This window comes from Eulemur rufifrons, chromosome 12 (assembly GCF_041146395.1).
Source record: "Eulemur rufifrons isolate Redbay chromosome 12, OSU_ERuf_1, whole genome shotgun sequence".
Lineage (NCBI taxonomy): Eukaryota > Metazoa > Chordata > Mammalia > Primates > Lemuridae > Eulemur > Eulemur rufifrons.
Window position 1 is genome coordinate 441,339 of NC_090994.1, and position 27,405 is coordinate 468,743.

The 27,405-nt window shown below is 43.9% G+C and overlaps 1 protein-coding gene across 1 annotated transcript in view; it reads right to left on the reverse strand.

Annotated features, from left to right (window-relative positions):
* CSMD1 (CUB and Sushi multiple domains 1) overlaps window positions 1-27,405 on the reverse strand; it is a 1,254,382-nt gene that overhangs the window by 72,386 nt on the left and 1,154,591 nt on the right. Inside the window, exons 41-48 of the mRNA XM_069485062.1 lie at window positions 24,726-24,935; window positions 18,353-18,541; window positions 12,512-12,689; window positions 10,296-10,441; window positions 9,414-9,494; window positions 8,226-8,339; window positions 3,401-3,589; window positions 13-159 (exon numbers count right to left, since the gene is read on the reverse strand). Of these exons, the coding sequence (XP_069341163.1) occupies window positions 13-159; window positions 3,401-3,589; window positions 8,226-8,339; window positions 9,414-9,494; window positions 10,296-10,441; window positions 12,512-12,689; window positions 18,353-18,541; window positions 24,726-24,935 (1,254 nt within the window). The remainder of the gene's footprint in view (window positions 1-12; window positions 160-3,400; window positions 3,590-8,225; window positions 8,340-9,413; window positions 9,495-10,295; window positions 10,442-12,511; window positions 12,690-18,352; window positions 18,542-24,725; window positions 24,936-27,405) is intronic.

A 27,405-nucleotide genomic window follows, 5' to 3' on the forward strand; every position in this document is an offset into this window, starting at 1 on the left:
CCATTTACTCACCTGCATAACGAATCTTGAATCCCTTTTTACTGGTTGCGTGATCAGTGGACCAGCGGAGATATAACTCATTGCTCTTGCTTGTAAAATTGGATTGTTCCGTGTGGTTCCCACTTAAGACTACTAGCAGAGGACTCTGCCCAGAAGAACCTAAATGAAACAGAGATATGAAAGACTTCAGATGTGCGTGAGCATCTGCAAAATGCAGAGTGTTGGCTTTTGATCCAATTGGCGTCTATAAGTACAATATATAGCTATTTATTCCCAAAATGGACAAGGGATTTTAAATGACCATAGCAACAAATAAATTCCCTGATAAAAATAAAACAACCTACAAAAATAATTTCAGGTGCACATGCTATTAACAACGTAATATTAAAAGCAAATGAACTGTGTCTATAAAACAGCAGTAACTGAACAAAAATGAAAGTTAATTTTTACTATTGTTAGCATTTGCAATATTTCATTTATGTAGGGAAATGGAAACCTTCATGCAGTCCTAGGGGAGGATAAATTAGTACAATCACTTTAAGGAGCAATTTGGTAATACCCAGTAAAACTGAAGATTTCATTAAATTTCTATAAACTCTACACATACAAAGGTATTATTTACATAGCAAAATGTGTATTCTAGAATTATTTCTCATGGTAAATTTTGTATCCAAACTAGTAGTTTAGGGTTTGAAAGATGAATGGAAAATGCCATGAAATGAAATCAGATACATACAGCATTGAATTTAACAAACCAGATATACATGTATCAGCATAGGTAGTTCTTAAAATAGCATATTGATGACTAAAAATATCTATTTGCAGGTAAATAAATATGATAGTGAGAATGGGAGCATGAGGTGGTCACCCCTGTGGTGCCCCAGAACCCCTCTGCCCCCAAAAAAGACATGGTAGCAATTGTGTAAAAATTCAAAAGCATGCAATATATACAATGTGTGTATGTAGACGAGAATGAATCATAAACACGCATAGCAACGACCTATTGGATTCTGACTTCAGGATACTAATTTCCCCCAGGAGAGGTAAGAGGGGAATTGGATATGCATGGAACCTCTGAATTCACCTGCACACCTCACTTCTTTATAAAATAAGGGCCTGGAGTAAATTTAAATTTGACAGCATCTTAAAGTTCATATTTATTTTTAACATCTTTTTATCTTTCTGTATACAGTATTTGAAATTTTTCAGAAAATGAAGAAAACGAAGTTAACCAAAGCAAGTGGAATGTATAGTCATCTAGCATGACTCTCATCACCATAACCCAACACTATTTATTGAGAGAAATTGATTTATCACAGTCACACTTCGGGGTCTCAGTGATGCCGCTCTGTTAGTGAGCTCCACGCTACCTCATGGTCTTAGAAGTTTCCGGGGCTTTTCTGCACTTCACAGCTCACTCCCAGGAAACGCACTGGAGACTGGGAGAATGAGGCTCTAATTGCTATTTGTAATATCAATTTTATCAAGAGAAGTGGCACCTACCTTTGAGAGTTACATATAAAGCTTTTATTTACATCACGATATTGAGACACCACCCTTCATTCGTTGTGTCACTCGCAGAGGGGTTCTAGAGCTTTCCAAATAAAACTGTTACTGGTTGTACGGTGTCCCTCCCAAATTCCTGTGTTGAAGTCAGAATGGGACCATACTTGGAGAGAGGGTCTTTAAAGACATTATTAAGGTAAAATGAGGTCATCAGGGTGGGCCCTGATCCAATAGGACCGGTGTCCTTATGAGGAAAGAAGGTCGGGGCCCAGATGCACACAGAGTGGAGCCACAGGCAGACACAGAGGAGGTGGCACCTGCCACCCAAGCAGAGAGGCCCAGGACAGTCCAGCCCTGCCAACACCCTAACCTCGGACTTCCCGTCCACAAAACTGTGAGGAAATATATTGCTGTTTAAGCCACCACATGTTCGGTACTTTGTGATGGCAGCGTAGTAAAAACACGTAAAAAGCATACTGAATAAAGAGAATCCAGGCAAGGCTGCCTTTGGTCGGAGTGACAGAGGCTGAGGAGAAATGCCGGCTCTTACTGCGAGAGAGTGTCACGGGTGAGTGTCTCGGAGAGTGCACTGCACAAGGATGGCTGGGTTTTATAACTGAAGAAGGCAGCGTTGTGTTTTCTGTGTTGGTTTATTTGTTGATATTTAAGGAGACAAGGTACATTTTGGAAAAAAAAAATGCCACTGGGAGATTAATTAACCTGAATTTATGATACTTTAAAATGTCATTTCTAATGACAGAACTCAAGAGTGAAGTTTTAGGTGTTCTTAATCCAACATCTAATCTCTCCTTACTATCCATCTGTTCTCTTTGCCTACAATGTAGCAAACTTTCCAGAAGGATTATTCTCTAAACGCCAATTTCCAGCTTGGCATGTGCGGAAAACTAGCACCGCTATAAAAGAGAGCAGCAGTTGCTGCTACCAAGATGGAAACTAAGTATTTTGCCAGTGAACTACAATGTAAATTTTGACACTATTCTCAACTGAGTTCCATGATGACCAAAATCCTATTTTAAAAAATTATGGCGTATCTACTACTTGAGCCATAGAGAATAATATACTCTGGGGCTAATAAAGTTTAAAATCAAGGTATTCAACATGTTTTTTGGTCAAGCCATGAACTATAAAAGAGCCCGTCTTAAAAAACAAAAACAAAAAAAGAGACGAACATGACAGTTACTGCAACAAAAATGCCATTGCTTAAAAAATTATTCATAGAAAACTCTGACCTTTCATTTTATAGAAAAATCTTTGAGACAAGCACAATCCTAGTCATAGATCTCTGATAGTTTTGACAGCAACTTTTATGATGTTGTCTCTATTGTCTATTTTGCCTATTGTTTATAACGGGTGTGATCGGCACAGATTTTGGGGAGATCAAATTGCAAGCCAGTAGCACATAAGCTATTGATAAGAATTCTGCTCCTGATATTAAAAGACATGGGCCAGGCGTGGTGGCTCACACCTGTAAACCCAGCACTCTGGGAGGCCAAGGCAGGAGGATCACTTGAGGCCAAGATTTTGAAACCAGCCTGGGCAACATAGTGAGATCCCATCTCTCATTATTTTATTTTACTTATTTTTTTTTTTTTGTGACAGCTAAAAGGCATCCAGTAGAGGTTAACAGCCTCCCTCAATGGCATTAGAAGCCCCACTTTTATACTTGGCTGGTTGATGAACTCTCTCTACTCGAAAGACTAAGGGATACGTCTTCAGTAACGCATGTCATTTTAACATACACTTAAAAAACCACTCTGAAAATGAAAACACTGTCGTCCCATCCTCTGTGTCCGAGCCCTCGTGTTGCTCAAACGCAGGGTGTTTTCACTGACGGGGCGCAGGTCGCTGGCATACACAGGCTAAAGAGACTCACCGTCAAACACCTCCAGGGCATCAAACTGCTTTTCGCTCTGGAAGGTGTCCACGAAGATGGTGATGTTGTGGTTGGGCTCCACGCGGATGCTCCAGGCGCACGTCTGCGAGTTGAAGTAGTTGCCCGGGTAGCCCGGGCTGAGGATGACGCCGGAGGACGCCGTCCGCACTTCGTTGGCCGGGCATTGCGCTGGGGAGAGAAGCACCGTTAACAGAACGTTACGTGTGGACGAAACGAGCCCACCGCCAGCAGGATGGTTTCTAGCCCTGGGGTGACGCAAACCAACGAAGAGCAGCAGCATTGAGCAGAGACCAAATTGCACACCGGCAGCCGCCATGGCGGAGCGCGGCGGTGAACCGGAAGGAGTATTGGGCAGCTTTCCCTTCCGGTCGTGGCCCCTGTGTTCTCCACACACCTCCGTCTAAGGCAGACTCCTTGCGGATTTCAGTACGGTATGCAAGTTTTTCCAACTCAACTGCAAAGCAGGACCTCGCCTTTCCAATATATACTAAAAATAGGGTGGAGTTTTATGCAATAAAACAAAAATTGCATTTATTTCAGTTTTGTCTATACCTCAACCTCAGTGGATGCCTGAAACACGGACAGTACGGAAGCCTATGTGTCGTGGGAGTTTCCTACACGATCACGTCGTGCGGGGCAGAGACCAGACGCTTCCCGGATGCAACAGACCGAGGGAGGGTTCGAGCGCCTGGTAGTCGCAGTGGGGCCACGTGAGACCTCGTCACACTGCTCACGATGGCATGTGATTTAAAACGCATGAGTTGTTTATTTCTGGAATTTTTTATTTAATATTTCCAACCATGGTGGACCCCAGGAAACCTCAGATGGGGGGGTGCGGATTACTGTTCTTAGAATAATAAAATTTAAACGTTTGCTGCGATTGCTTGGGCCCTGGGATAAGAGTGTAACTTAAAATTTAAAAAAACAAGTAGGTATAAGACCACCGATGATGAGACACTTCATAGAATTCTTTAAATAAATACATATTTTAGGTGAGACTTTAAAAATATTTTTTAATGATAAATTAACGGCAATAATGTTAACACAAACAAAAATAATCCTAACCAGAGCACACAGACTGAAAGACCCGCATTAAAAGTACTGCTTTCTCATGGGGTGGTGGGCAGATCAATTTGAAAAATTTATTATGCTCATCCAAAAGTGAGCATGCTGGTACTTTAAGAAGAAAATAAAGAAAAGAAATCAAGAGTTTGTGTCTGTGCGCATTTATGCAGTCTGGGGCCTGGAGTTTTAGAAGGTCCACAGACCTGCTTTGACTTTGCAAGAGGAGCTTTTCCTGGCTCTGATGTAAATAGACAGCAATATTGTTATATAACAGCTACCCCTCAGGTGATGATTAGATACAACAGATGCCGATGTTTTTCTTAAATGCAAAGCACTATATGGGCACAAGGTGTTACAGGGTCTGCCTGCCTTTTCCTGACCCCAAAATGCTACCACAGCACACGTCACTCTGTGGTCGTACACTTGGAAAATACTTGGGCAATCTCTCCATCCTGTATATCTATGGGGACTATGATTTTATCACTGCGGCTACAGTTATTAGATGGCATTGGAACTTCAGACCGTCTGGAAATGGGCACCTGCTACGGAGTTGCTAAAATCCACCTGGAAAACTGTTAGTGTGCCCCAGGGTCTAAAAGCAGCACAGTGATTCCACGTCAGGAGCAGCATTTTACACACAGCCATTCTCATTCCTTTCATTTCTGAAATGCTAATTTTGATTCTTAGAGAAGACAAAATGGAAATATAAGCAAAATTATTTGTATCATTTTTCTTACAACATTTAAGAACATTTTTTTCAGACCTACATATTGTTTTAAAAATGCATTTGAATGTTTTTCCTCCAGGGAAACAAAGTGATTTTCTTTCTTTTGGTTTCACTCGGTTTGTCCTGCTCTGTCTTGCGTACCTATTCTCCTCCGTGTTTGCTGCTCTAAACTGTTGCTAGGAGCAACACCCACGCGGCGGGGGAAGGTTTCAAAGGCCTGTGTGCTCTCCTGCGGCGGAGCTGCTCATTTCTCCAGCAGCAATTATACCTTAAAACACACGCGGTTCTCCGCAGGGGGGTCTGGGAAGCCTCCCGCCGCAGGGAGGCACCTGCTCAGGGCTCCTGTCAAAAACACACCTGAAAGGAGCCTGCCTCTTGCAGACGCTGCTTCCGCTTCCAGCCATCCTCCCTCTGCACAACCTTACTTCTTTAGCTTATTTTCAAAGAAAACTCAAACGTGAGGCTTAAAACCCAAAGCACCTTATTCAATGCATCTTGCAGGCCTTCAGCAAAACTAATATTAATATAAGATGAAGATTTGCAATATAGGATTAGTAACATGAATCAGGATTTACAAGTAATTGAGATTAATTCTTAAAAGTACCTACAGGTAAGAGAGAATTGCAGAAACCGAGACTACCCTGCCAACAGGTGGGAGAAGCTGCCCCCAGAGCCCTGGTTACGGCGCGTGTGCAGCGGAGGCCAGAGCTGGGCGGCTGCTTTTACCCAGCGTCCTTCCTCCGCTTTCCACAGTGGTCATTATCTGAGGGTCATGATTCTCCGTAGTGTTCACGGATAATGTCTGCTTCTAATTTTTTTGAAAAAATGAATATTCTGAAAAGTACCGATGGATCCCCATGGTTTACAGGACGAAGAAACCTGATATTGAAGATCTTTTACCATCTGGTCCTACTTTAGGTTTCCGGCCCCACCAAGTACCTCTTCCCCCCAGACACCCCGAGACTAGCAGCCAGGAGCCACGCGCCCGTTGGGTTTCCAAACCTTCATTATTTCTCTTCCCTTTGCGAAATACTTCTCTTTCCTCAACATGAGAAAAGTCACTTACGTGACATCCCTTCCTCAGTTTTTTACTAAACAAAGGTACATATCTAACATGGTGATGTCTGCCTATAAACAAAGAACAATTTACTCTCCTTATCTCTCCAAAACCTGTGGGCATTTTCAAAGCAGGACTTCTAAAAGCGTGCTTATGACATTTGAAGACGTAGGACTTGAGAGCCGATACAACGTCCCCTCAAGAACTTATTGGGAGATCGGCCCCCACTGGAGCCCAATCAAATCAATCAAATAATAGAAAAGAACCTAAGGAAAGATTATAATTAAGTGCTTAAGTGATGATGGATGTGACAAAAGACACCTAAGCTCTGTCCCTTGTCTTTAAGAGTTGTTCAGAGAATGACAACTAGCATCACTCTCAGTTCTTTTTCAACAAATTTACGGAATCGAGTGAGAAGAGAAGTAGGTTATGCTGCAAAGTGATGGCTGGGAGTTCTGTAGGGCGTGGGAGTCTCTCACACAAGCACAGGGGTGAGTTTTTTGTGCTGAACGCTCCCTGCAAGTGTGTGTGACAGCCGGGGCCATTTAGAGAATGGTACTCACGTGGTGTTGATTTGCAGGCATGTGTCACTAACAATGGGGATATGTCCTGAGAAACTCGTCCTTAGGCAACTTTGTCACCGTGCAAACATTACAGAGTGAATGTGCTGACACACACCTAGACGGTGTAGCCTCCTGCACACCTTGCATGCAATGGCCTGCTGCTCCTGGGCTACACGCCTGTGCAGCAGGTTACTGGAATGTTCTACCACGGTGCCACTGTAAGGCACTGCAGTCCAGCAGGCAATTGCAACAGAATGGTAAATATTTGTGTATCTGAACACGCCTAAACACAGAAGGGTAATGCACTGTGCTATATGACATTACGCCTGCTAGACGTCACCAGGTGTTAGAAACTTTTCAGCTTCATCACAATCCTACGGGACCATGTTCCTACAGGTGGCCCATCACTGACGAAAATGTGGCGTATGGCTGTACCCTGTTCTTGGACTGCCAGGATTTAAACGTCACCTAAATAAGAACTAGGTCAATCTGGGGAGGAAGACATTGTAACAGCACATTTTCTGTGAAGATTTGCCTCAGCTCATTGTCATATAAAATGGCAAAAGATGAACACTTTCTATCCCCCCACCTTCAGGAAAAAACTCTACAAGTAGATCACTGTTGCTCTTGTAACGTGGTATAGAAGCTGATTCTATATGAAAAGCTGATTCTATATGAAAAAGAAGATAGTTTTTCAAGTCTTTTTTCTTTCAGTGGCATTTTCCATGGTGCCTATTAAATGATAGTTTAAAAAATAATCTAATTGTATTTGAATCGATTGAATCAATGCATTCAGACTCAAACCTTGTGCTATTATTGTGTATTGTCTATGTTCTTGGACATGATCTACACACTTTAAAGGCATGTAAATAAAATATGAGATGTGTGGAGTTCATTGTTTATAAAGCTTACATCAAAAATATTAAACACCAGCTCATTATATTCATGCCAAAGCTTTAGGAAGAAATGAAGCTGTATTCAAATTTACCTTGAAATGCATCAAAAATATGAGACAACTTAATAGATGGTTAGAAAGATAACAGAAAGGCAGGTGATAAAGGAATTATTGTAAGTGTTCGTGGTGGAACCCAGGTGGTGGGTATCCGGGTGTTAAATTATTCAGCTCTTAAAATTATTTCAACTTTGCTATATGTTTGAACATTTTCATCATACATTGTTGTGAAAAAAACCATGATTTCTTATTTAACGTGGCTTTGATTTATTTTGGCTAGCTAAAGAGAAAGGGCCACTAGGAATTTGTGTTTGCAGGTTATTCTGATTGCAATGGGATGGAAGCACAGACAGAGATTAAGTTCAGAGAAATTCAGATGGAGACAACACCACTTCCCACGCTGAATAACGTCCGTATTTCCGGCATCCCACTGCGCCTACCTTCGCACGTCGGGAGGGAGCCCTCAAACTGCAACTGGGCGCTCAGCTTGCAGGTCAAAGTGTCCGTCCCCACCAAGGTGTAGCCCGGATGGCACCGATACTGCACAAAGTCTCCTGGAGGGTCAACACCACAAACAAGAGAGCTGTGTTTCTGCGACATGCAGAGTGTGAATACATCAGACAGACCTGACTACTTCACGCATTAAGTCAACGTGCAAACCAGTTTAGAAACAATATCTGCATTTATTTCTCACCTGCTTAAAGAATAGTACTATTTTCAGTTCTTAATTTACAAAAATGCTACATTAAACTTAACCAATAGTAGTACAGAAAATTATGTGGCAGGTTTTTCTTTCTTGACTAATGCTTCTACGTTGGTTCCCCTTCTGCAATGACTACCAAAATTATTTTTAAAAAGTGAAATGGCTGCGTATGATTTAAGCAAGTTTGAAGAATAGGAGGGCTTTAGTGCACCCAGAGAGGGCTCGCCCGTGACCTTGGCCTAATTAGCACAATGTTCCAACGCACCAAGCCGCTGTGAGTACAGCAGGAATTGGCTCACCTGGTTTGAGCAGGGGTCTGAAACCCCAGGGGGCAACAGGATGGAGTTTTTTACTTGCAGCAGAGAAATCCCAGGTCACCACAATTATATTACAAACGTATGCCATGGCTACTCTCTTCATATGATCAGATGATTATCTAATGAATTCTGCCATTAATATAAAATAGTAAGGCAGAATTTCTACATATTATCATCAAATCTATTCTATTATTATATTCTAGTTTCAATGAAAGGTCAGTGTTATAATAATCATTCTTTCAGACACAAATGTGAAGTTCTTTCTCAAGTGCCTGAACGTGTCCCCATACTTAAATGCAAGTATCTACCCAAGTCTGTCTCTGAAAACTTTATTTAAAAAAATTAACTAGAAAATGTTATAGAGGAAAAAAAAAACCACTCAAAATGACAAGAGGAAAATTCAAATGGCAAAACAAAAATAAAACTTGGACATAAGAACGAAAACCATTTTCCATGTGATACATGAGCTCTGTCTAAGTTCCCGGCAAGGCTTTAGGGGTAGTTGTTTTCTGACAAATGACCTATTTGCTGGTCTAACTGCTGCAGTTCGAGGTGGGTATGAAAGAAGTCGGGTTGAGTTCACGGTGCTGTAATGAGGGAAATATTACCTATTTCAAAATCGTCGTCCTCAGTGAGCATTTCTGCCTGGGGGACGGCCGGAGGAGGCGGACATTTCTTGAGCTGAAATGCTACACGGTTGACGGGAAAAATGATAATTGCAATTACATTTGCTGAATAAACATACATTTTACCAAAAGAACATTCCTCTTAAAGTTGTTACCCTGCTGAAGTGCAAGGAAATGTCTGTGTTTATAAATCGTTGTTTTACAAAATTCTGAAGCTTCAAATGCTCCTGTGATTAGTTAATGCCAAGGAATAAAGTGCACAATTAATAAAATATATAGCATTTAAATAAACACACTTTACATGTATTTGGAATTCCGCAAGAGAAATGACTTGGCCATGGCTCCCTGCCCGTGTTTAGATTTGACATGGTCTCCCGTGTCCCTTGTCCTGAGGGATTTCATGGCTGGCAGAGTCCCCGGGAGAGGAGGGATAGATTGGTGGACTTTGTTCCCACAGTGCTCAGAGTTCATTCTCAAGGTTACCAGAGAGTTGCTTTAGCTCCCTGTATAATTACCTGACATTTGCTACAACACCTCACCCGGACACACGGATGAGCAACTCTATAAAAGCTACCAAATGTGTTTCAATGGGCTTTCTATCAGCGCGTCACTTGGAATATATTTATCTTGGAATGAATCCAAGCGTGACAAGACAGGCTGTGAAATAACGAAGATGTCAGTACAGGATGAGGATGTCAGTACAGGATGAAGATCACGGGAGACGCTGGCCTCCAAGGCCAGACAACCCCACAGCCCTGGGCCGGCAGAGTCCAGGAACTGCAGCCGGAAACGAGGCGTGAGCGACCGCCACGCGAACCTCACGTGAAATTCTCCGTCTTAATCAATGGGGTGAAAGAAACTGACCGTGAAAATTGAGGACAAAAAAGCCTCCGTTGGAGAAGTCGCTGTGGAACTTGAGCAGGACCTGGTTGGTGGAGCTGTAGGCCGTCTCGAGGGCCGTGTTCCCGCTGAAAACGCCCAGCTGCGGCGAGCTCTGGTCCGGCCCGTCCCTGGGAAAGACAGGAGGAGCGGTTGGAGTGGACGCCTATTTCATCACGAGTGAGGGTAGGGGAAGTTTTGCTATTGAATTAAGACACTTTTCATGAACAGTGAATCAGGACCTTCCTCCGGATCCTGTTTGCAAGGATCGAGCCCTGTGATGTTCACATGTCGACTAACCCTGGTCTTTCATTGGCGTCTGACAGGGGCCGCCCGACAGGGGCCGATTGTCACACCTGTCGATTCTACCTTCTAAACACGGGAAACTGCCCATACGGTGGTGCTGTCATTTTGCATTTGAAATGGCAGTGTCGTAGGCTCGGCACAGTGTTGCAAGTTCTCTGCCTCTCCTCATTCTCACACCTGCTGGCCCAGGCCATGACCGTGTCCCGCCAGGATCTACGTCCACAGCCTCCGCGGCCGCCTCCTCGCCCTGTGGAACTGTGTTGCTCACAAAATGCGCAGGTTGTTCTGCAACCACAGTCTGGCCTCACACTCACCTGCTCAACACCCTCCCGTGGACCCGCCCTGCTCGGGGTGACCCCAAACCCTCCACCCGGTTCCTGCGGATCTGAGGCTGCTGGTGTCGTGTGGGCCCGTCTGCTCCTGCTCTTGCGTTCTGACGGGAGGTTTGCTGCACCGCACACAGACACTCACCACACACACACCACACTCACCACACACAGACACTCACCACACAGACACCACACTCACCACACACAGACATTCACCACACACAGACACTCACCCCACACAGACACTCACCACACACACACACCACACTCACCACACACAGACACTCACCACACACACACCACACTCACCACACACAGACACTCACCCCACACAGACACTCACCACACACACACACCACACTCACCACACACAGACACTCACCACACAGACACCACACTCACCACACACAGACATTCACCACACACAGACCACACTCACCACACACAGACACTCACCCCACACAGACACTCACCCCACACAGACACTCACCCCACACAGACACTCACCCCACACAGACACTCACCCCACACAGACACTCACCACACACACACACCACACTCACCACACACAGACACTCACCACACACACACCACACTCACCACACACAGACACTCACCACACACACACCACACTCACCACACACAGACACTCACCACACACAGACACTCACCCCACACACTCACCACACACACACCACACTCACCACACACAGACACACGTGACACACAGACACATGCGACACATATACCACACTCACCACACTCACCACACACACAGACACACAGACACTTCCCCACGCAGAAACACACACATAAATATCCAGCCAGACATGCACTTACATGCACGACACACCATGCAGACTCACACACACACTCACACACACACACACACACAGACATGCAAACAGCCCTACATGCAGACACAGGAAAGGACACACACATGCACACACACATGCACGGCTGCCATCTGCGATGACCCTTTGTTTCCCTGGCAGTGTATTCTAGTGGCCTCTCTCCTGGTGCCCAGGGGGACACTCTCCCTCCCGTGCTAACCCAGCGGGAGAATCAGTCCTGTGTCCCTACAAGCCCTCAGTGCACAGAGCGGAGGTGGAGGTGGCCCTTCCCTCAGGGTGGCTCTGTGGGAAAGACCCTGTCCTTGTCCCTGTGTCACCCACACAGGTCACGGGAGGGCAGCTCTGCAGCGTTTACAGGGGCGGACGGGACGCTCTGTGTGACCCTTTCTTCCATGTCCCTAAAAGCGTCACATGATGGCAAAGGACCCTGCCAGCTGTTCTTTCAGAGAACAAAAAACACACTTAAAAACGTAAAATGAAACAATCCTGGGACATTCTCACATGTTAAAAACAACCCTGGATATTTCTACCATGTAGCAAAACCCAAATATACCCCATGGAATTTATTCTCTATTTCTCCCGATTTCGCTGGTAAATTCCTTCCCAACTCGTTTATTCTAAATACATAACCTGACATGTAAGAGGTGATAAGTGCTCAATCAGCACAGTGTATCACAATCTCAGGCTGCGTTTTACTGGAAGGTTCTCTCACCAGACCGCGATGTAATCGTTGACGGCCTCCGTCTGCAGCAAGGTGAAGTTGATGTACAGCCCGTGCCCAGGCGGCACGGAGATGAGCCACACGCAGTCCTTCAGGATCGGGTACTCGTCCGGAAAGCCCGGGGAGTAGATGGTGCCGTTCTGAGACGTCACGTTGTAGCCGCAGGGAGCTGAAAGGAAGCAAAGCAAAACCGAGCCCGATGCAGCCTACTTTAGAACGTAGAAAGTTAAATGTGTTTGTCTCCAAAGTCCCTCAGCCAAAATTTTCCCTTACAAGAAGTAATTGTGAAATATTTCTCAGTGGCTATTTTGTCAAGATCATTCCCCTGGAATCTGGTGACCTTAGAAGAATTATAATTCTAAGCTAAATTGTCTCAGTTTTATTTAATATATTAACCAAATTTTCAAAATCCCCTTAGGATAGTGTCATTCCCACATGATTAAAAAAAAAAAAAAACCCTTAATTATCACCTGTGACTGAGCTCAAAACCCATTGGACCATCCAGTGCAATGGATTATGTGGAAATTTTGCATACATATATAACTACATTTTAAAGTCACATTTCTGAAGCCTGTGGAAGCTGTCTAAAAGAGTGGCATCTAAGTCTATTTGCCTTGGAACAAAGACATTATCCATTCTTCCCAGATCTATACCTGAAGAAGCGAGATGAAATTATGTAAGGAGCATTTTATTGAAGCATTTCCATTTCTTACTAATGTTCCATTACATGAAGAATCACAATACCCACTCTTATTTTTATTTTACTAAATAAATTGATATTTATTGTTGCAACAACAATTATTTTATTTATGGAAAAATGGTATGAACAAATGTCAGTCTGAAGTGTAGTCTTTAATTCACATAATCATGTAGGGCGTCAAAGTCAGGGACAAGTAGGGACCCAAGAGCTGGCAGATGTGGGACAGTGTCCGTCACGAGCACGCGTCTCCCAGGGCTGTCAGAGACCTGCTGCAAAAGCTGCGGAATGCAGGTAGAGTGGAGAGGACAAAACACATGAAAAGATAGAAGGAACGGTTTAATTACAATTCCAACCAGTGGCTGATGAAATGCCGCCCGGCACAGTATGAGACACGGCTGAGTTATTTGCACAGACACATAATTAATTTCAAAGGACGCAGCAAATGCACCCGTGTAAAATAGACTGAAGCTGCCCCGAGACGTGGATACATTTATCGGAAGAAGGTTCACAGCATAATCATTACTAAGTGGGGTTTCGCGTCAGACAGACCCAGTTTGGAACCTGGCAAAGCAAATTATAACCCAGAGCCTCCACTGCTGTCGGTTCTGTGAGGTGAGGCCCGGATCACTCAGGCTTACGGCCCGTGGGACAGGGCGGCCACCCAGGCTGCCGTCACACCAGGGTGGATTTGTTTCTTCCTTCAAAACTCAACTCCAATGTCACCCACCACCTCCACCTCCTCCTTGAAGTCCTCCCTGGTTGCTCCGGGCTCTGGAGGGCCGGGTCTGCTCACAGACCACGCAGCTGCGGTTCCACCATCAGCCCTGGAAGGCAGGGACCGAGTCTCCTCCCTCCCCTGGCCACAACCTCCTTTCCTCAGTCCCCACTGTCCGCCTCAGATCATGACAAACACTCGACGATGAACCGACAATGAACAGAAAACCCTTCATTAATAAACACTTCGAAGCAACGAGGCTGACATCCCTCATTCACGCCCCCGTGCTATTCGTTTAATGTTGGCACAACTCTAAGATTGCCCTTTTGAAGTTTCGCTTTTCACGTTGACCCTCATAGTTGCATAACAACATTGTATGTGGTGGCACCCCTCCCACAGGGAAAACAACACGAAAAATAGTAGTCCCCACCTCTTAAAGGGCGAAATAAATGATGTGATGAATTTTTGGTGGGACACATCCCTCGCGTCTGATATTTTTTTATTTCACTTAGCAGCCCTACGGCATTGCGGGAGTCAGCCGTGCTTGCACGGTTTATCTGTGAAGTTCAAACAACACATCCTTTCACTCGCTCACTCGACAAGGGTTTACTGAGTGTCGACAGTTACCAGGTGTGAGCTCGGGGCTGGGGCTATCGGTGAGCCGGAGAGACCTTGTCCTGTCTTTGCAGAGACTATTGAAGAGTGATGAAGAAGGATATTAAACAAACACTAAGTCAGTCTAAAATTCTCCCGGCGCAAGTGCTATGAAGGAAAGGAACAGGCCGACGCGCCTTGTCGCGTAAGATAATAATATTCTATCGGGGCGCAAGGTAAAATTTTCTCAGAGCAGAGCTCTGTCGCCCTCCTGCTGTAGAGTCTAGAGATGAAAAAAGAGGAACCTAAAAAAATAACAGGCAAGTGTCCTCTCCCATCTCCTCCGGCCTGATCGTTATCTGGCTCCAAAGAAGTCTTTATCCTCCCGCAGCGGCATCAAAGGCGCGTTGGGATCCCGTCTGGGCAGCGCCTCCCCGAGCCCGGCAGAGCCGGCGGCGGATGTGTGATCAGACCCGGCTGCAGGTGCCCCATCCTGCCTTCCTCCCCCGAAGGCGAGGTGCAGAGTGGAGACTGGAGTGAGATCAAGGACGAGGCTCCGCGTGGAGCACAGCGGGCGCCTCCCAGCTTCGCACCTGCCTGCCCGGGGCCTCCGGTCCAAGCGCGACAAGGAAGACACCCAGCTGAGGACGACAGCATCGCGTGTTACACATCGCCCCTGGGCGCGATGGAGAAGCCAAACTCTCCTGCGCCGTGGAGAGCCGCTAAGCAAGCAGAAGCGTGTTCATCTGCATGTCCATGGTACACGGATGCTAAGAGTAAAGAGATCAGGCTGGGAGAAAGGGTGGCTGTGCAAAGCACCGACAAGGGGAGAATGCTCTCCAGTCATGGTGCATGTGTTTTTCCAGGGAGAAATAAGCACATAAAGGTGATGATGCCGCATATTTTGATCAAACCCTGGAGCCAGCATCCTGATGCTGAAGGGACAGCGGTGATGTCAAACGTGAACGTCCCTCCCAGGTGCCCTCAGCGCCCGCCCCTGCCCAGAGCCAGGGCTCCCACTGCCTGGGGCAGACGTCGCTGGGAGGTGGGAAGGGAAACCTTTTAACATGTAACTGTTTTCTGCATAAAAATGCAAATTGATTTAACAGACACTTGTGAAGACTGATGCTTTCAGATGTAGAATTCTTGTATTAATTGTGTATATAAATTCTCGTATTAGTTGTATTAATTGACTTTTAATAAAGACACCCAGAGGTTATTCAAAGTATCTATGTTTTCTTCTGAAGTTCTTTGGAGGTCTCCAGGGCGGGACCTTTGAAGACAGTCTTTCCGGACACTTTCCCTCTGTAGCAACCCGAAATCTGAAATGACGAACCACGGTGCACTAATCAAAGACATCTGAGGTGAGGATGCTGGGCGGTCAGAAGAGTTTACTGCTCTCTCTGGGGAAGGAGTAGCTGTTGTCTAACTGTTCGTTAATACGTATCTGGACAGCCCATCATTTTTATAATCCAGGACTGTTTTCTTTTAACCTTTCACAGCTAAAGTACTTTTTGTTTTAAATAAAACTATCTCCTTATTATTTCAACATAGAGAGGATATTAATCACACATTGACGGTGCTTAGAAAATCCTTTATATAGTCCCTCTACTAGTTTCTAATATGAACTTTATGATATAATTTTATATGTATTTTCGATATAGTTTAAAAGTGATGCCATCTTTATTCTCTTTATGATGTTACTAGTAAGAAGAGAAATGGTCAAAATGTGTGATCAGTAAAGAATCTGGCCTTGCCCAAAGAGAGGTCTGGCCTCTGCCCTCACTCCTGGAGACGGCGGCACACCTGGCGGGCACACCTGGCGGGCACACCTGGCGGCACACCTGGCGGGCACACCTGGCGGGCTCGTCTTTGCGGCGTGCGGAGCTGTTCCCAGCCAGTGACGTCGAGTGGGGCTGGCTACGCCAGGAAGACCACCGTGTGGATCAGGCCGGGGATCTGGGGCACAGCAGTCCGCCTGGAGGCTGGAGCCAACCCTGGGTACAGGCAGGCAGTCGTGCCTACGTCGCGGAGCCCCGGTAAAAACTGCCGGCACTGAGTCTCAGGAGGGGTCCCCGGTTCACAACCCCTCAGAGAGAGGGACGCACCTGCTAGACCACCCCATGCATTGTTTTCCTTGGCTGATTTTAACACATCCCTTCCCTGTTGAAAACCGTGACAATGTGTAGAATAGCTTTTCGTGGGTTCTGTGAGCTCCTTTAATGAAGTAGGCAGCCTCAGCTGGTCTTGGGAGTCTGCAAGACTTCAGCTCCCAGTGTGGCTAACCGCATAGCAGTAGACGACATGATGCAGTTAGAAAAGATAGCACCACCTTTAAACGTATCCAGAAAGAGATATTTTGTTATTTTCATGCGGACAGAGTAATCCTGAGCCAGAGCAGAGCAGTTATTTCCATGTTGAAAAACTAAGCTTGGAAAAGCAATGACACCAAGTTAAATACTTAATTCTATTTTTTAAAAATACCCAGCCAAGGAGTCTACTATTTACATATAAGAATTCAGGCTAAAATTGCAAATAAGAAGAGGTTGCAATCCTGATAATTTCAAAGTAATTTATACATATATATGAGATTTTAAAATGGAGAGTAGATTTAAGTTTTTTTTTTTTTTTTTAAATGTAATGAAAAATACCCCAGATACATTACTGCTATTCTTGGTTGTATAAAATTAATTTTTTAAATGCTATTTTATATGTAATTAAATAAATATTCGATGAAGGTAAGGAAATTTAAAAAATATAGCTAAAGGGCTTTGTCATAGCTGTTTTGATAATGATATAGAATGGGAAAATACAGGTGAAAACTATGATTTAAGAAGTCCACTGATTTTTTTTTTTTTTTTTTACTTCTTCAGAAGAAAATCAAACACCGCTAGATGTCTTTCCCTCTCCCCATGAGATATAAGTTTAGCATTTCAAAGGTCCAGCATTGGTAATTTCATTATTTTTTCATTCAAAGGTACTGTATCTGTAATGTCAGAATATTGAATTCACAGTAAATTTCCTGTTACATGCGCAACCCTCATAAACATAGCACTCATCTATTTATGTAGTTGCTATTACACAAACGTCTAAGTCATCATAAAAATTAAGCAGCCGTGCAGAAGCTGTAAAGCAGTGATCCCAGCTCAGAGGAGGGCCATCAAAGGCGTCCCCTGCACCACCGCCCAGCCACCTGTTTCCAGCATCTCCCCAGAACCCCCGTCGTCACGCTCTATTAAACGGCACTTTAATTGTTCCCTAAGATGGCGTCTTTGCTTACACCGTTTCTTCCACCTGGAACGTTCTCTGTCTCTGAGTAGCAAAATACTCTGTACCCTTCAGGCCCGATACAAAAATTAACTCATTTTTATGAAATACAAAACCTATATATGATTAGCATAAAAGTCAAACAATTAAAAATACCTAAGTCAAAATGAATAAGTACCTTTTTCCCTTCTGATCCCACAATTTGGAGTAACCGCTGTAAAACTAAACGCTGCTGACTTCAGAAAGGTTTCGCTAATTCCCAAGCCTGTGCCACCTTCTCACAGCTCGTCTCCTTGTGTCAGCTTTTACCTTGTAATTATCGGTGCCTATTGTTTTGCTATCCTTATAATTTCCTTGAGAATGAGGACTGTTTTGTTTTTTAAACTCACTGGTATAGGATATATTCCATAAAAGTGGGGTGAGTATGACCTAATAGATTCTCAATAAATATTTGTTGAATAAATTAATGAATTATTTGGACAGGTTCATTTAATGTGCGGTGCACTATTGTGCCCATGAAAAATTAAACTGCTCCCAGGAAAGACGATGCACCCACCGTCGCATCGCGGAAAAGGGTGGTTCCAGTTCCTGTTGCTCCCGTGCTGGCAGGTGAGGACAGCCTGGCCGATGAGCACGTAGCCAGGGTAGCACTGAAAGGACACGGACTGGCCCACGCTGTAGTCCGAGTTGATCATGTAGCCGTTCTGAAACGGGGGCGGGTCCGGGCAGTTCTGCAACTCGTAGGCTGAAATAAACGCACGGGCGACAGGTTAACCCCGTCTGCAATGCAGAGAAGGAATTTGGGTACATGCAGCCTCTTAAGTTTTTGGATGTAAGTTTTAAAAAAAAGTCTTTTTCAAGTTGTCAGTTGCCATCCACATTGAGTAAAATAATTATTATTAGTAGTAGAATTATAACCATATGCATTTAATGAGCACTTCCTGTGTACTTTAGAAGGAACAGGGCACACACGAAAAAGAAATTTGAAAATGTGCACTTTGGAGAGAAAGTATATGACGTGAATTTTTAAAAAAGTAACAGAGATAATAATAAAAAGGATCTATAAAGAATGCTGGGAAAACAAACACATAATAATTCCCTTTTAATTTAAACAAGAAATATACTACCGCTCTAAGTACTGCTAACTGGGAAATAAGTAGCTGTTTTGTTTTGTTTAACAATTTGATACAAATAAAATAGAAAAATCTATTCCATTTTATTTAGTTTTTTTTCTTAAAAAAAGAAAAAAAGAGCTGTAGAATCCCTAAGCTAGCAATTACTATCAGTACAATTTTTACAACATATGATTTATTGTGCTTTATCATTAATTTTTTTGTGTTCCCTAGAATTAACTCTAGGTAAAATGATAGATAATAAATGTGGTTTGCAGTCTGTTTGATTTAAAAATTCACCTGTGGATTAGCAAAAGTTAACTAATCCATACATTATGTGTAAGCTCCTGATATTATAATCCTAAATCTCAGGGGCAACTGCAGAGACTCCATCGCTGGAGCCTGCCCCTATACACAAAGGTGACTGGGACGTCCCTTCTAACACAGTGGCAAAGCCACCTTGTGGGGCCCCAGTTCAGGAGGAAACTGCTCAGCCTCCCTGTCCTGTAATTGCTGAAAACCCACCAGTGACCCTCAGTTCCAGGCAACACGCAATCAGTTTAAAAAAGAACGAGGTTATTGGTTGGTTACCCTCATCTCAATCCACTGAAAATCGAGATAAAATAAAGAATCCAAGGGACTGCAGAGTGGGCTTTCATACGGAGAATGGAGAAAACAGAAATTTCAATTTTATATGTCAATCGTTTGACCATTTGCTACATTGGAGGTGAGTGTGTAGCTTTGAAATTTGTAAACAGATGCTGGAAAATAAAATGGTCTTTGATTTACGCCAGGTGTTTCCCAGAATTTTAGACTTTAGGTTTCTGTGTTAAATACCTGAGATAAAGAGGGACGGGACAGGAAGAGAGACAAGGCACAGGGACAGCAGGGAGCTCAGGCCACCAAGGGACGTGGGGACGTGGGGACAAGGACGACGGGGACGCACAGGTGGAGCAGTGCCGAGCAGATCCCAAGGAAGGGGTGACTCGGGGACACCTGGGACCGGCCGGCATTTCAGGCTAACGGATTGGATGTTACCATAACGACTGAAATGTGTGGATTCCATGGAAAGATGATAATCGGGGATACTGTACGTGGGCTTGTGGTTCGAAAGACCAAGTAGTTACTGTCTGCACTTTGGTGTTTGTCTTCACTACCATCTGCCAGATACTAAACATCTCATGAAGCCATGCAGGTTTGTTATTATCAACAGCTTTTTCGTATCGAATAAGCTACTGAAATGGCATTTTTTTTTTCCTCTTTAAAATAACAATACGTAATACTAACGGGGCATCTGGATAATTCACTGGTGACAACATAACCCACCATCACTGGATCTGAATCTGATGCCACCCCTGGTCTGACGGGGGGCGGAGCTCAGCTGTGTTGCGAGCCATGGGGAGAGGAAGCTTCGCTGGCTCACCTGCCGCTCACCTGCTGTGCAGCCCGGTTCCTAACAGGCCCTGGTACAGTTCTAGAAGAATACCAGTTCCACCCACAAGCCATGGCAGTGTCTATAAGGAACAATCCGTGTGCTCACACACTCATGTTAGAATGAATTCCTCAGTTGCTCATTGCGCGTAAAGGCAGTTTAATCGCTTCTCCTCCTGCAGGGACAAACTGGTGTCCATGAACCACAGTCTGTTTTCTCAGGAATTCAATTCACATAAAATTCAGTCATTTTATGATTGTAGGGAAGAATGAGCAGATTTAACATATCCTCTTTTGAAAAATAGTGTTTGGTACATATAGCAACAGGAAGGAGAAAAACAGTGAAGCTTTGGAAAAAATAAAACGTTTTTACTTTCTATAGCTGAAGCACTTAAAATTATTATGTTTTTAAAGATTTTCCATACTAAATATTTTCCTTTATGGGGGGGGGCTGTTTTTGTTTTATAATGCAGAGAAGAAAGAAAGGAGGAGGGAAGAAAGAGAGAAGGGAGGGAGGGAGGGAGGGAGGGAGGAAATCTCAACTTCTGCAAATGCCAGATTTCAAAAACCAAAAGAAAAGGAACTCACTAAAATGCTTAATATGCCACAATCTCACAAGTATTATGAAAATCTAAGTAACAATAAGCCCATAATACCACAAAAGAAGATAACACACAGAATTTTATCTATTTTATCTTTCTTAAATGAATCCTTTGTTTGGATCTGGGAAAACAACTATTAGTCACATCTCTCAATCTCGAGCAATAGTCACGTCAAGTGTTTAAATTGTAAGTGCTTTAAATGACAGCCAAAGGAATTGTGTAGTCATTTTCCTAATATTTTCAGACTAATGTCTAGTTCGTTGATAAATATCTTCATTCTATCATCCATTTTCCAGCTCTCAACTTAGAAATAGAGTGCATGAACTTGAGTTTATTTCACAAGTTCTTTGTAAGTCATCTTAACTTCAAGACAGCTACATGGAGAGTAATATTTCTGACCTTTACATGCTCATAAATAAATGACAAAGTCTAAGAATAAGGTGTACCACGCAGACATCATTGAAAATGACAAGAATCGTCTGCGTGATTTATGTGTCTTCGTATACATCATTAATTATAATCTTAGCTTATAAATCTCAAGTAGAACCCAGGAATGTTTATCTGACTTACCTATCAGAGTTAAGTGTCACTGTACCAATTTATCAATTTTATGAAATGACAAACACTTTTAAATTATCTAATTAAGGATCATTCTTGTCAGATAGGATATGCTACAAGAAAACAGGACAGCTCAAACTCATGTTCTCATTCTTTTTTATTTATTTTTTTTATATCTCTGTTATAGAAAATTAGGTGCCTATAATAAAAAATGTGTTTATGGATTTTTTTTAAAATGTGGATACTAAGAGTCAGGTGTCAAGTAAATAAAGCATTTGCTCAAACGACCAGAGGTTTGACCTGGCGGGGGACGCACAAATTCTAACGCTTGAAGGCCAAGCAAGCAACCTCAGGGAGCCGGGCCGGCAGGCGGCCGCAGGAAGCTTTAGAGGTCACGGCCCTCCCACTCCGGAGGGGACCGTCCCACGAGTGAATGTAGGCCCAGAGTTTCCAGATTCTGATATCACAAGAGAAAGCGGGATGTATTGGTACCTCACAAATTATGTGACATCTAATTCTAAATATCGACAATTCACTTTTAAAATATTGAATATTTTGCCGGCTAATCACAACCGTATGACGTCTGGCGTAGACGGTTCCTACATAGAGGTTTCGCCGGTTGGTTTGTGTGTAGACCATTCCTTTAGATTGAAATCACTGGTAGCTTTTGGAACCATGTAGAGTTGGCCTTAATAAACCGACCTGGAAACTGTCAAGAGAAAAGTCCACAGAAAAGCATTTGTTTCTACACTACAGAGGTTAGAAATTGTGAATGATAACCTGAGCTTTCAGAACTCCATGGCAAACGATGCCACCATAGGAATCTACACTTGAGTTTCTGCAGCGTCCGTAAGGAAAGAGGAGGTAAGTGCCGAGCCCAGCATGGAGAATACTGAAAACCGGGAAGGCCCCAGCAGAGCTCGGCGTGAACCGAGGTAGACCAGCTACCCGGCAGCTCACGCTTGGAGACACGCAGTCATGTTGTAGTTTTCTCGTTGGCTCAGATGTTAAGATCAAGCTAATTTAAACATGAAATTTACCATGTAATAACTAGTTTAAAATGACGGTCATGGGCGGAATGTTGGTATTTTAGTAGAAGCAGCCCCGGTAGGACCAGAGGAGGAGCAGGGGCCAGGTGCACAGGTGTGAGAGGTCACAGCGCCCACAGCGGAGGTCACTCAAGCGTGAGGTCCGGACAGGGCGACGCAGTGAGAGGAAGCTACGTTGGAACCGAAGCCCTGAGAATTCGTGTTCTTAACGTGGGATGCAAATGACTTCAGAATCGAGTGTCATCGCTTTGTCTGCTCCTCTCGGCTCACCTGCGGCCCCGATAACCCCTCCTCTCGCCAAAGCCAGCGGGTCCACCACCAGCCTCAAGGTCACTTTCTGGGTGCAAACCCGTGGTGTGAGTGAGCCCACTACAGAGTGGACTGGCCCTCCCCCGTGTCCCCTCAGACGTCCCCAAATACCTCAATCACAGAAAGGCTCCTCTTAGATTTTAATTTGTGATCAAAAACATAGTCAATATAGTTTTCTTGCTACATGGTGACATTGTCCGGTACAGCAACCATGTCTTCTTTTAATCCCCCCCTCTTAGCCTGGAGACTGGGTGCACAGGTAAGAACAGGTAAGAGAAGTGAGGAGCAGGCGTGGAGACTGAGAAGGTCGATATAGACAAGCCTCCTGGAAATCAGTAGGAAGCAGACACTGGAGGAAGATAAGAGGGCAAAGGTGCATTACAGATTATAGCTAAATAGGTGTGTGCACGTGTGTGTGTGTGTGTGTGTGTATGTAAGAGAGAGAGAGAGAGAGAGAGAGGGAGGGAGAAAAAGAGATTTGAGCATATTTGAAATGCTATTGGGAAAGGTCTAGCGGAGAGGTGGCAGCTGCAAGTGCAGAAGTAGAAGATGTTCCCGTCTAATGTTTCTGAAGGGGCAGGAGGGGAGGTACCTAGAGGCCCTGATAGATTTCCCTCACGTAGGAGGAACGTTCTCTTCCATTTGAGAGGGAGAGAGAGCAGAAAGCAGGTGCAGCTGCAGGTAGGACCGCACCTGCTTTGTGGTGTGAAGCTGCTTTCCCTGTGATGTTCTTTCTCTGTGTGTGTGTGTGTGTGTGTGTGCATGTGAGTGTGCACGTGTGTGCCTTTCAGTAGGGAGTGATGCTGTTTGCTGGGGAGGAGGAAGATGAAGATGAGACACAGTGAAAGACGCAGTCCGCTCGTGGAGGAATTCCGGCAGTGCCTACAGACGGTGCTCACTGGTCTAGCCTTTAGTTTCCTCTCTTTTTTCCTGCTACGCCTGGATTTCTATTCTTAATAGACCCCAATTCTGGAAATCTATGTCTATAATTTAGATGAGAATTTCAGTAATGATGTCTGAGTTCAACATGAAATACTAGCCTCTTTCAGTAATAAAATATTGAAGCTCTGCTTCTGAGGTCATCCTGTGAAATTAAGGAAAGCAAGCAATTTAGCCGTGTTTAGGAAAATACAGCGTCTAGATGTAACGCTTTGACTTCATTTCCATCTAGCAATATTCAAGAAAAGGCCAGATAAATTATTTTGTATGAAATGAAAATGCTGTGCTTTTTCACACGTCAAAAATGGTTTGATCGTAGTTGATTCAAACTATTTTTAACGATTGCCTATGTGGACAGATTAACAAAAAGATAAAGTTCTATCACTAATTTTTTTTTTTTTTGTCTTTTTCTGGCGTGGTTGGCACATGCCTTGAACAGTGCGCGTAGCTGTTACCCTGTGCGGAGATTTGAACAGTGCACGTAGCTGTTAACCCTGTGCAGAGACAAGGCACAAAGACACGAGAGACAGCGCCAGACCCACTTCTGCTCTGGATTGACTTCCTGCACGATGGTATGGGCTGTGTCCTGAAGGGATAGGAGCCAAGAGGGACACAGTGACCACTGAGGGGGCTACGTGGAGATGGGACTCTGTGGCTGGACAGGTCCAGGCCGACTGCCCTAGGAGAGCGTGTGGGGAGTGGCAGGCAGTGTGGACAACCTGGGCAACAGCCCCAATCCCACCCTGCACGTCTGTGCCCTTCCTGTGTGTTCAACAACTGCAAAGTCCCCACTGCTAACCAGAAACCAGCTAAATCCCACTAAAAATACTTCCAACCTCACAGGTTTTTAACCAGTTGGGGAGATTTACATTTAAACCCAATGTAAATGCAAGAAGCATGTTTAGATTTTTTTAATTATTATTCCTTACCTTGGTAAGCAAGTTTAAACCCTTGCCGGTTTTGGGAGTGGTCGCTGTAGAAGTGGATGAGCGTCTCGTGCGTGGTGCTGAGCAGGGCGGCCGGCAGGTCCGAGCCGCTGAACTGCCCGATCAGAGGGCTGCTGTGGGACGGTCCGTTCTGGATTTCAAGGTAGTCGTGGTTGGCTTCCGTGGAAAAGTTCAGGAACTGGATGTGTGCCCCTATGGGAAACATGCAGAAGTCATGAAAGTTCATGTCAAAATGTATAAAATCAATGCTCATATAAATAAACAGTGCTTAAAACTTTGCCAGTCTCCCCAGACAATCTCTCCCCATGAAACAGAACTGCTTGGTGGAGGAAAACAGCGTTTTGGACGACAGTAGACCTTGGTCCAATCTCACCTCCGCCACTACTCACTGTGTGATCCCTGTCTGCGTAGTGAGTGTCCATAAATCAACTTATTCGTGATATATGAACATTACCAGAATCGTAACATGGAGACACACAAGGATGGTGCCTAGAATGGAGATCAGTACACATGTGTGTAGGAATGATGTTGACCAGTTGCTGTTACAATTATTACAACCACAGATACAAGGTCGTGTCCTTCTATGTTGTGTCATCCACAAGTTCATTTATGCCTTTGCCAAAAAAGAAGCCAATTTTAGTAAAAAAAAAAAAAAAAAAAGTGCAAAAAACTTTGAAAGTGGCTTTTACCTTAACCGGAGGGTCATACCATTGCACAAGAGATTTATTAGTCTAGCAAGTGACTGTTTTTAATTGTGTTAGGCACACAAGCAAATTATTGATGTTTTTAAAAAACCCAATCCAATAAATGCCACTATAACTCTCACAATTAAATCTAACAGCCTGGCGCTGTTCAACATACCAAAAGACCATTCCAACGACCAATATCTCTGGTATCATATTGATCTATGTACTAAATAAGCTATGGCTAATAACTTAGGAAAATAAAAATAAAAATAATTTAGAATTATTTGCTATGGTATCGTGGCATTTTTGAAAATTCATTTGATTACTGTGTCTGAAATATTTTAGTGCCTTTAAATAGTTTGTAAAGAGCTCCGAAGACATTATTCGTCTTTGCATAAATCCATGCAGTTAAGTGGGGTGGTAAAACCCAAACTGAGACTGCTAACGGCTACTTTCTCCCAATTTAGGAGACAAGCTTCGTTTTGCATCGCTCTTCTCCTGGTTTTGATAGATGAGAAGACTTTTATTTTTCTTTTTCAACCATTATATTATGTTTCCTAGATTAGGAAAATTAAAGGTAACACATGGGTTATCCTACTTAAGTGTAAATGCAGAGAAATTTTCACATGAACGTATCTACTCAGGTGTCAAAGGAAAGTAGTTATCAAAGGCCAGAATTCAGTAAGAGAGGAAGAGAAAAAGCTCAAGTAAAAAGTTATAGGGAAGGAAAACCTAAAAGTACTCAATAAAATTTAAGGTCATATAAGAAAACCAATTTCATTAATGATGGCGTCCACTTTGTGAGGGAGAGCGGAGGAGAGAACAGTGCGGTCGGGCGGGACATCACACAAGGGAATCTGTCATGCTTGGGGTGCAATTTACTGGCTAACTTTTTCCTCATAAGGTCATCAATGTCATTATCATAATCTTGCCCGTGAGCAAACCGAGGCTCAGTAATGTTAGGTGTCACGTCTGACATTAACACAGGGAAAGGTGGAGTCCGGTTTACACCCAGTTCTGACGGCCAACGTCCTCGCCTTTTCCAGTTTATCGTGCAAACAGGCGAGACAAGAGCCAACAACCCCATTCTCTTAAAAATATATCCTGCTGTTTTCTGGAGAAAATCAGTTTGCATTATGTTTGTTCAACCTACATTGAAGGAGGATGAATAAAAGGAAGTAGGATGTGGAAAACTTCAGGAGGAGGGGAAAAAGACAGACCTTTAACAGATTAACCAAACTGAGATATTCTCTTTAGATTGAGTAATTAGATTCCTATGACAGACAGTCCGAGTCTGCATGCTACTAGCAAATCACCTGTCAGGTGAGGGACACCCAGTCTGTAGCTGTCTCAGCCATTCAAGCATCATCCACTGCATATAACCAAGGTGGAGCAGCTCTTTAAACTGAAAACACTTCTGTAAATATTTCAATATGTCAAATATTGCTCTGCATTGAACAACCATCAATGAGCTATTGTTTTCTAAATTCAGCAAATATTTGTGGTCAAAAGAAATTCAGAAGCAGGAAAAAAAAAAAAAAGAAAGAAAGAAAAAGGGAGGGAGGGAGGAAGGAGGAGAGGAAGGCCATGTCCCCTCCCCCTAGCTGTGACAGGCGACCAGCGGACTTCTTAGTAGATCACACGGGGACCTACCTTGTCTCCTTGTCCATTGCTAAACCAAACACACGGCTTTCTTTTGCGTCATGGCCCACAAATATAACAAAAATGAGCTCCGTCACTAATAAGCAAACTATCCTAAAGATGCACGGGTGTGACTACTTTGGGACACTAAATCCGTGTGTGCTACAGGGTTTCATAAATACCCTCACATCCCCGAGAGACGCAAGAAGCCCACACAGGAGTAATCAAAACCACCTGCTCAATTACTGACATTTCTATTTATGTCCAAAAAGTACCAGATAGAAAGGAAAACTAGGGCAAGATTAGAACGTTTAAAATCCAATAGTTAGGGAAAT